This window comes from Squalius cephalus (genome assembly GCF_949319135.1).
Source record: "Squalius cephalus genome assembly, chromosome: 11".
NCBI lineage: Eukaryota > Metazoa > Chordata > Actinopteri > Cypriniformes > Leuciscidae > Squalius > Squalius cephalus.
This window is the reverse complement of record NC_137132.1, coordinates 24,248,219-24,259,009: the sequence shown is the minus strand read 5'-3', so window position 1 is coordinate 24,259,009 and position 10,791 is coordinate 24,248,219. Positions and strand designations below refer to the sequence as shown.

General features: G+C 40.8%; 1 protein-coding gene across 20 annotated transcripts in view; it reads left to right on the top strand.

The window, feature by feature from the left end:
- mecom (MDS1 and EVI1 complex locus) overlaps positions 1-10,791 on the top strand; it is a 171,821-nt gene that overhangs the window by 145,778 nt on the left and 15,252 nt on the right. For 9 of the 20 annotated variants that reach the window (XM_079886163.1, XM_079886158.1, XM_079886167.1 and 6 more), the window contains 6 exons: positions 38-154; positions 4,851-4,953; positions 5,035-5,281; positions 5,564-5,711; positions 6,109-6,289; positions 9,309-10,710. In XM_079886163.1, coding sequence (XP_079742289.1) covers positions 38-154; positions 4,851-4,953; positions 5,035-5,281; positions 5,564-5,711; positions 6,109-6,289; positions 9,309-10,710 — 2,198 coding nt within the window. The remainder of the gene's footprint in view (positions 1-37; positions 155-4,850; positions 4,954-5,034; positions 5,282-5,563; positions 5,712-6,108; positions 6,290-9,308; positions 10,711-10,791) is intronic. The other 11 variants (XM_079886161.1, XM_079886160.1, XM_079886173.1 and 8 more) reach the window with 3 other exon arrangements.

Genomic DNA, 10,791 nt, shown 5'->3' with positions numbered 1-10,791 from the left:
AGGCTGATCTCTCGTTCTCTTTCTCTTTCTCTGTCAGGGCGAGCAGACAGGTTTGGATGGGAGCGTATGTGATAGCAGGAGCTGGCTAAGGCACGTCCAGATCTCTCCATCCACCCACCAACACAACCTCACAGCCTGCCAGATACATGAGCAGGTACGTGGAGAACACACACACACACACACACACACACTGAGCACCTGCATGGCCAACATAATGAAGTGTTTAAAGGTGTTTCTGCTATCTTTAATAGCGGATTCCTTCTGTATTATCGTTCTACGTGTGTGTCACTGTGTTTTTGTGTTTTGGTCTTTTATATCTTGCCTGCAGCGTGAAGGACCACAGGCCGGGATCACACACACACCCACACACACTCTCGGTCAAGCATGATGATAATCACACATTTTGTATCTTTGCACTCGGATATGAGGGACGACAAATTCCTGAATCCTTGTGGAGTGAAAGACAGAGACTCTCAAAAAGAGAGAGAGAAATGAGTCACATTCAGTATGTTACACACTACAAACTTTTACTGTTTACCTTTTATTTTCTTCTTTAATGGTTGAACAAATTCTGTGAGGTTAGTTTGTCTGGTTTCGCATGTTTAAATTGATAACTTTTAAAAATTAAAAGCTTTTATGTCCATATTTTGAGGAGAAATTTAGTGGTCAAATTGGATTAAGATACACTGGATTAAAGTTATAGTCAGTTACACTGAACTGAGTTTGACTGGATTCAATTAAATTGTAAACTGAGTTGAGTTGGTCTGAATTGATTTGAGATTAAATTGGGTTGAGTTGTGCTGGATTCAATTGAGCAAAAATAGGGTTAGGCCAAGTTGAGCTGGATTCAATTAAAATGAGCTGAGTTGAGCTGGATTAAACCTATTTTCATTGAGTTGACTTGGACTGGAAAAAAATTAAGATGAGGCAAACTGAGTTGCTAGATTAAATTATGATTAGTTAAGGCAAACTGAACATGACTGGAATGAATTGTGACGAGTAAAGAGATGGACTGGATTCAATTTAGAGTGAGTTGATCTGGACTAGAGACGTTGAAGTAACGTTTAGCTGGATTGGGTTGAGTTGAAGTTATGTTATGCTTTCTTGAACCACTACACAGCAAGGATGAATAATCATGCAATCAGGATTATCTTGGTGAGATCACACTCTTCTGGGCATCCAAATCACACTGTGAGATATTCAGTGGACACAGTCATTATGAAATTAACTTACCATTTGCCTATCTGCAGATAACAAAGGGCCCTTGAAGCACCAGTCGGCCTTTTCAAGTGAAATGACGTATGATGAGGATGCATTCAGATGTTAAACAGGCCAATTGTACTTTTCCATATTCAGCTTTACAAAATGAGATCCACTAGAAGAATCTAATCAAAACGTTTCTCAATCTCAAGTGTGTTTTTGATGTTTGACCAGCGCATGAGTGAGAGAGCAAGACAATATGATGGCTGGGAGGTCTAGATTTTCTAAATATTTTACTTTTCTAAAGGGTTACATAAAGAGAAACTAGAAGAGAGAGAGAGAGAAACGGAGGAAGAGAACCTGTTCAGACACAGCATTATGATATGGGCCATAATTGTTAAACTATGACACCTTGTCATAACAAAGAGCTCAGCTTAGACTTTATGGCTTCCGGCAACCCACATGTTTTTATAATCACGCTGTACCTCCTTATAGCGACAAAACCTGGAGAGAGAGATACAAAAGACTGTTATCTGTTATCAGTTTTCAGAAAGAATAGTAAATTCTGTTTACGTGGAGGTGAAAGAATGTGCTCTTCTTTTTCAAAATCACACTCTTAATCTATTCCTTAATATGTCACCTAGAACAATAAACAGGACAAGCTACCAGATGGGTTTTGATTTTGCTATTTAACAATTAAAATGAGAAAAAAGATTGAGCGTGAAACAAATAATTTAAATTTAGATTTTTTTTAATGCTTAACTATTCTTAGTTGACGTATTACCTAGAACAGTTAACAGGAACAAAATCCATGGACAGATATTGATCGACTTGATTATCACTCGTCACCTTTTCACTGGATAAGGGGAAAGGGGGATTTTAGTGTGAGGCGTTGGTCGGTGTGAGAGTGTTTTTCATTCCTGCAATGCTGAACGAAGGATCTAATGGACCTGTTTATCAGGACATCAGTCGACTAACATCCGTTTCTCATAGACACTTACACAATAGAGGCAAGCTATGTGTGTGTGTGGTGCTTGTATATGAAGTGACCTCTCTTACTTGGAACACAAGAGAGAGGAAAGTCTTGCGCTGTTTGCTTCAGTAATCGCTGAAGTCAAGGTAACGATTATCTAGTGCACTTCTGAGTGCCCTCAAAGTGCAAGTGTCTGTGTCTCTTAAAGTCTTGCAGTGATGAGACCCGAGGATAAACCCTTACGGACTTGACTTTGACTTCTTTGTATGGGTCAAAGATTGACAAGGATCATATTAAATCTCCATGTAGATTGAGGTCTTGGTATGGGATAGGCCTGGTCTGTTGACTCTGTGTTTGTGTGTGTTTGTTTAAGGTAGACTCAATTGACTTAATCTGTTATTGTAAGCCACTGAAAGCTTACAAGTTTACAACCTTCACTTATCAGTTAGTTAACCCAAGTGACATTCTAACCCAGACACGTTTGCCTGGTTATCTAATAGGCTTTATGTTGAACATCACATGAACAAACAGGAAGACTGGTCTCATCGCATCTGCTTCTTTGAAAAAAAACGGAGAGAGAGGAAGAAAAATAAAATAACTTTCAGATATCACTCTGCATATGTGATGGGCATCAGTTCTGCTCATCTATGCTCATCATCCTTTGAAGGCATCTTGACTAAAACAGCTCTATATTTAAAGAAGCACATACAAAAGACCTGAACCCGGAAGTGATGCGACCTGTTATACAGAATACAGAGGTTTGCTGCTCATAACCCCATGAGAACGTTCCATAATTATAATGACTATAGATATAGACATAACCTAAATCTAATTCCATAAATAAATAAATAAATGTGTTTTAGCCTTTCAGTAATTTTTATCTGAGAATTTCCAGGAAGGGAGTATTTATTTATTTACTTTTAGTATATTTACTAAGAATGGCTCATATTTAGCCTATATATTTAATATATAATTATTAACAATATATATTTATATATTATATATATATATATATATATATATATATATATATATTAAATAAATATATTTTCTTGATTTCTTTTTACATTTGGGAAAATCCAGGGAGTATTTCTTTATTTTGGTTACACATTTTGTTATATTCATTTTATGTATTAATTTTTTTCTTTTATTTATTTGTAAGGAATTAGTGGAAGAATGGAGGAGGTTTTGGTAACTACAAAAGAAAACATTTATCATGTTCGGAAAGTGTTGTTTAATTTGTATGAATATTATTATTTATTTTTTTACCTTTGGGAACTTTATTTATTTACTTGCTTGTAGTACATTCATTATAGACATCTAACCATTTTTTTTATGTTCCTTTATGTGTATCTGTTAATATTTTCTTAATCTCCCTTTGGGAACATCCAGAGTGGATTTGTCACATCTAGCTTCTTCTGGAGTCAGTTTTGTCTGGCTATAGTGTCACTGTATCACTCATCTTGATATATTACCTTCTGTTTGGTTACCGCTCAAATATCCTCCTGATAAGACACATTCATTCTCAGAACATAGTATGTGAGCGTGTGTTTGTGCACGCAGCCAAACACACACACACACTCTTCTGTGGCATCTGAAAAGACCTGCAGGTTGGCACTCACCCTTGGCACTGAGGATCCAGGCCAGGGCCCAGGAGGGGTTGCCAGGAGTGACTCCCCTGATCTCTGAGCTTGGCTGGGTCGCTACGTCCCCGGCCAACAAGTTGTATGAGTGTGTGTGCCCGTATCATTCACCCCACAGCCCCTCACACCACATTTGAACAGCTCTGCCATTGTCTCATACTCACAATATTATTGTGGCCCTTTGCTCCCTGCCTTTGTGCGCGAGTGTGTGCGATAAAAACACACATACACGCAAAGAAACAGGGTCGGTTGTGACATTACAAGTACAAGATATCAGAGATCTGCAGGAAGGCACCAGAAGGGGTAGACGGGCTGTGAAAGTGTGTGTGAGAGACTCTGTTCTCATGTCGTCTTGAGGGTTCTGCTAGTTCCCTGTATTCTCCTGTTAAACAATAGAGCGCGACTCTGTCCCTCCGTGTCCCCCATGGCCTGCTGGGTCTTGTGTACACACACACATAATGACTGTGGCTTTTCCGAGAGGTTTCCAACTCACTATTGCCTTTATCATATTATCAGAAAGTTTTTGTGTGTGTCTGTCTGATTGTGTGACATCTCTAATAAGAATGCTCAAATGTCACCACCTGACTGCACAGGAAGTGAGCCGTCTAATGCCTTCAAGGCTTGCCAAAAATAACACCATCTAAATAACACAACTGTTTCTCCCACTACCTATTGTGTTCACACAGGAAGTGTGTGTGTGTCAAACAGATAGGTCCATTAACACCATCTCTTTCAAACACACACACAAACTCAAGCTCAGGTTCCCATCATTGTTTGTCCATCAAAATGTGTTGTCGTTTCAAATCATCATTTATTTATTTCACATGCTCGTAAAATATGCTGCTTAATATTTTTATGGGATTTTTCTTTTGATGAATAGAAAGTTCAATAGAACAGCATTTATTTGAAATGGATCTTTACTGTGACTTTTGATCAGTTTAATGCATCCTTGCTGAATAATAGTATTGCTTTCTTTCAAAAAAAGTAGTGTATCAGTGTTTTGTCCCATGTGTAACGTCTGTCTCTCTCTCCAGATCTTTTACCGTGTGGTCCGAGAGGTCCAGCCGGGTGAGGAACTCTTACTGTTCATGAAGGCTGAGGAGTTTTCATGTGAGACCATGGCTCCAGACATACACGGTGAGTTTGCACTCATACACACATAAACACACACACACAAATACACTCGCTTGCTAACTAAATTTTTGTGTTGTCCTGCAGAGGAGCGTCAATACCGCTGTGAGGACTGTGACCTAAACTTCGAGTCTGGTTCAGAGCTGTTGGACCATCAGAAGCATGCATGCGGTCCCCCGCCTTCCTCCGGCTTCAAGCTGTCTAAACAGGGTCTGCCCAGCGCCGGAGACGATGCTGATCTCGACCCGCTGCACCTACACTCTCTCCCTCTAAACTTACCCCGCTCACCTCAGGAGTGTAAGGAGTGCGAGCAGGTCTTTCCTGATGCACAGAGGTATTTTTATACTGCTATTTTTATAGTACTATTTTTATTTTATTTGTTCCCAACACAAATATTGTAACCGTATAAGCTAAATTTCAACTGTAGTCCCTTATATGAAGCTAACTGACTACAGACTAACTCTAACCATTCCCCAAAGATTATTTTCTTTATTTTAGACATGCTTTTAACTTTTGAGAACATCCCGGGGATGTCTCTAAAGAGATTTGGCTCCGTCCCGATTTGAACCCAAACATGATGAAATCTAATAAATCTGTCTTTCTCTTTTTCTCTCAGTCTGGACACTCACTCCCTGTCTCACTCCGACGAGAGAGAGTATAAGTGTGATCAGTGCCCGAAGGCCTTCAACTGGAAATCAAACCTGATTCGCCACCAGATGTCACATGACAACGGCAAGCACTACGAATGTGAAAACTGCTCAAAGGTAGAGTCCAGACATTAGCAAAGACATTTGTGCAAAAACAGGTGTCTCTTACTGTAGCTCACTTTTCCCAAATCTGTTACCTCAAACTCAGTCATTGCATCATGGGAAAAAAAACGGTGCTAAATGCAAATAATAAAAAGCAACTAACCAATGATAGCAAAATAAATAGGCTTATCAATGTATAAAATGGAGGTGAACATTCTCTGTGTGATACGTCAAAGGTTGTACGTCCAGTTAAACTCTACTGTGTTTTAGAGCATGAACCTATAGATGTTTACAAAGATGTTACTTTTGTACAGTATCTACATCCTGAAGCAAACCCAGTTGAGATCCAGAATCCAATATCTGTGGGCTGTGTATGTAAACTTCCTCCCTGTATTTCTCTCTCTTTACCCAGCAGGTGTTCACAGACCCCAGTAACTTGCAGAGGCACATCCGCTCTCAGCACGTGGGGGCTCGAGCTCACGCCTGCCCTGACTGCGGCAAGACCTTCGCCACCTCCTCAGGCCTTAAACAACACAAACACATCCACTCTTCCGTCAAGCCCTTCATATGTAAGTCACTCAGACCCTTCATATGTAAGTCTGCATGCTTTCTACTCTGAACACCACACTGCAGAGCTGGAGAGCTCCAGCATCCTTTTGAAATGCCTGCCAAAGTCTGAATGTTTGATTCCGGATTCTAGATAGATCCACTCCACTTTTTTATAGTCATATAGTTGAAGACAACTATACCTTCAATGCACTTTAAATAAAAGCATCTATCAAAAGTTTTTTGAAATCTTGTTTTTTTTAAAAGACTGGTGGAGCTCTCCGGCTGGCCTGAGTTTTCCAGCACTTATGTTGATGTCAGATCATCCTGATCTTGCACTTTTTAAAGTCAACATGAAACAGCATTTACTCCCATTTTACTTCCAAAATGACGCATTTCACAGAAAAACAAAAAAAGTCTTTTTTTTTTTATTCATCAGGAATTAATTCGATTGTGAAAAGTGGCAGTCAGAGAAGTGAAGCTGTTTCAGAGATTACGTTTTTTTTTCTTGATGAATGAATCATGCACAGTAAGACCAGGAATGTGCATTATTAAATAAAATGGGGGTAATTTTGTTCTCATGTTGTCTTTAACACAGGGTACTGAGATTTAAATAACCAATAACCAACAAGTATACTAATATTATACAGTGAATTAGTTATGAATATTATTATTATTATTATTATTAATAATGTTAAATTGTTTAATATTATTAGTTAATATTTATATCTAATTAACATTAATATTATTTTTAATTCAATACAAATGTGTGATTCTGTGTTCATTTGCTATAATCTAAAACTACCTTTTTTGCAGGCTAGGATGTTTGATGCACTGTATTTACTGACTGTGTGTGTTTGTACTGTACGTGTGTGGTCTCTGTTCATGTGCACACTCCATTTGTGCTGTGGTGTGTGATAACTGATGGTTCACTTTCCAACACCTGGCTCTTTTGATTCTCAGGTCAAATCTAGAGTAAATGCTAATGACTATATTTATACATACCAACAAAGTCATGTTCTTATAATCGTATCAGCTTTGAATCTTCTGGTACACTTAATGCATGTTTACCCTAGACTTCCTTACAATGCTTGTCAGTAAACCAGTGCATGACCTTTGACCTCCAAACTCATACATGAATGACTTGAATTCTTAATCTCATCCTGCATAAATACCTCACTTTCCCTCATAGCGCTTTAAACGTCTTAAACCCTACTGCTACCTCTGAACTTTGCCCAATTGATCTTCTTGCATTGACCCTCGGAGTGCTGATCCCACACAGATCGTGTAGACGTTGCCCCCCCCCCCCCAACCACCACATATCAGACAGTAACTAGCTTGCTAACTCCATTCCTGGAAAATCACTACCACATGCAGCCCAGCTCATACAGAGACTAGCACACAGCCATTTGCAGCAATCAGCATTTGAACAAGCACAGCTAACAACACTTAATGACCTCGCAACAACACACACACACCAAATACACCACACACATGCACTTTGATTCGCACATAGGCACAGATATGCTCTCTAGTCAGCTGCCTCCATAGCCTTATGTTTATAATAATTCATAGTATACCTTTATTTCATTCAAAACTGAAAAGTATTAATAAAATATCATTCAGTCAAATTGTACTCCGTTTCAGCATTCCAATGTTTTGAAAACAGATATAAACTCACTCAATTGCCTTGGTTTGCATGTGTTCATATACTTCATTCCGCATTTGTTACTGAGACAAACATTGACAAAAATATAGCTAATTATGTTAAACTACAAGAGAAAAATCTCTCTTTTACACAAACACTCATTCACATTTATTTTACTACTGACTGTTCACCACTGCGGAATGTGTTTATAATATTTTGTTACGGTTTATTAAGACCTGACAAAACACAGCACTCTGAAGTGCCCACAGATCTTCCCTCACACACACCCCAGATTTCACACCTGTTCATCCGAGTGTGTCCAGTTGTTCACAATTATAAAGCGATGTGTGTGTGTGTGTATGTATGCTGTGCTTCCTGAATGTGCAATATCCAAGTTGTAAGTATATGTGTGTGAACAAAAAAAGAAAATTCTGTCATTTTTTTACTCATTCTTGTGTTGGTCCAAACTTGAAAGCATTTCTTTCTTTTTTACCATACAGTGAAAGTCAATGGGGTCCAATATTGTTTTGAACCCCACTAACTTTAACTGAATGGACAAAAAGAGTTCTTCAGAACATATCTTATTTTGTATTCTGCGGAAGAAAGTAAGTCATATAGGTTTGGAACAACATGAGGGTGAGTAATAATTTTCTTTCCTTTATCTTTAAGTCTTCCTTTTTCCTTGCACTAATATTTACTTCCCATCTCTTGATCAGTCTCTGTGAGTGGCCGACTCCATAAACACATCCCGCGGTAGAACCTCACACCTCATGCAATCTGACAGGGATTAGCAAAACCCCCCTGCTAGACTCCCTAGCATCCATAAATTAAAAAAAAATGTCACGTTTGCAATAAGATATGTGATTATGATGAGAAATGCGGGTGGTTAAAAGGCCTCATTTCACACTAGAGGTGTTAGATTGGTAATGTATAGGGTGATTTTATTACTTTCAGAGTGTGCGTTAGGGATTTAACTGTATACACTGTCGTTAGGACGGAGTGTGTGTGCGATGACATGAACAAGAGTTTAGGATCCATCATGAGTTTTCAAGAATGTTGTGTGAAGATTGAATAATGTGTAACAATGTGAGATATGTGTGTGTGTGTGTGTGTGTGTGTGTGTGTGTGTGTGTGTGTGTGTGTGTGTATGATAGACAGAGACGTCGCTTGGTCCATGGGAACGGACCTGCGGGAGAGGATTCATTCAACTCTGTTTCCTTCTCACGCTTAAAATAGAGCCATTGTGATGTCCTTTTCTGTGTGTGTGTGTGTGTGTGTGTGTGCACCTGCGTGTGACATTGCATTCTTTTATCTGCCATCCTTGCTTATCCTGCATTTTTGTTTGTTTTGTTAATGGATGTGTGTGACAAGTCAAAACTGTCCTTTTATGCCGTATGTCCATGTCTCACTGTCTCTAGGTGAGGTCTGCCACAAATCTTACACGCAGTTCTCCAATCTGTGCCGCCACAAGCGCATGCACGCAGACTGTCGCACTCAGATCAAGTGCAAAGACTGTGGCCAGATGTTTAGCACCACGTCATCCCTAAACAAGCATCGGCGCTTCTGCGAGGGTAAAAACCATTTCGCTGCTGCTGCAGGAGGGTTATTTGCCCAAGGCATGGCCCTCCCTGGCACCCCTGGCCTGGACAAGTCCGCACTGGCTGGAATGAGCCATGGGAGTCCTGGTTTAGCAGACTATTTCGGGACAAACCGGCACCATGGTGGGCTGACATTCCCAGCAGGCCCTCCAGCATTCCCATTCAGTTTTCCAGGACTTTTCCCATCGGGACTTTATCACCGGCCCCCTCTAATCCCATCCACATCACCCATTAATGGCCCTCCGAGCACTGAACTACGGAAGAGTCCACTGGTGTCCTCACCCATCCCTGGCTCGCATGACCTCTTGAAGAGTTTACGCAAGGATTCGTTCAACGGGGAGGGCGAGAGCATGGAGCGTCAGAGAGAAGGATCCGTCTCCAAGCCAAGGCACGGCGGGAAGATGAGCGACCAGTCGGAGAGTAGTGATCTGGACGACGTCAGCACTCCGAGTGGGAGTGAGCTGGAGAGCACTTCGGGTTCAGAGTTGGAAAGTGAAGCAGAAAGCGACCGGGAAAGAGTGCGAGTGCGGGAAAATGGGAAAGGGCCGAAAAGGAAATCCAGTGGGTTCAGCGATGCCCAAAGCCCAACTCTTGTTAGCTCCAGTAGTAGTAGTAACACCAATAATGGAAAGGACTTCCCTGTGCCAGGGCTCGTCCAACCATCTTTGGATGAGCAAACGGCTGTTTCCGGCGCCGTTAATGACTCGATCAAGGCAATTGCCTCCATTGCTGAGAAATACTTTGGTTCTACTGGACTTGCAGGCCTGCAAGACAAAAAAGTTGGGGCATTGCCATACCCTTCCATGTTCCCTCTATCGTTTTTTCCTGCCTTCTCTCCATCAGTCTATCCTTTCCCTGAAAGGGAGCAACTTAGACCTCCAGGCCACAAAGGGGAGCCAGAAAGCCCTCCAGTTGAGGGTAAAAAACTTAAGGGCAGAAATGCTGAATCACCTTTTGACCTCACCACCAAGCGGAAGGAAGAACGTCTTGCGGCCACCTGCGGCCCTTTGAAACCAGAAGCCTCACATGTACAGTCAGCCAACCAGGATCAGCCGCTGGACCTCAGTCTTGGCGGGCGAAGTCGAGGAAAGAGCGTAAGAGGGGAAGAGTTAAAAAAGAACCCTGTCTTTGGAGAAGAGCGGGTGGAACCAGAGCCACCCAAAGCCGACCCATCCCTCCAACACGCAAGACCTACGCCTTTCTTCATGGATCCCATTTACAGGTACTGTCAATCACATGTGCTTCCTACTGTGTTAGAGTAATGGAATAGATTTAGTTCGGTTAAACTCGCTATGAGAACTGA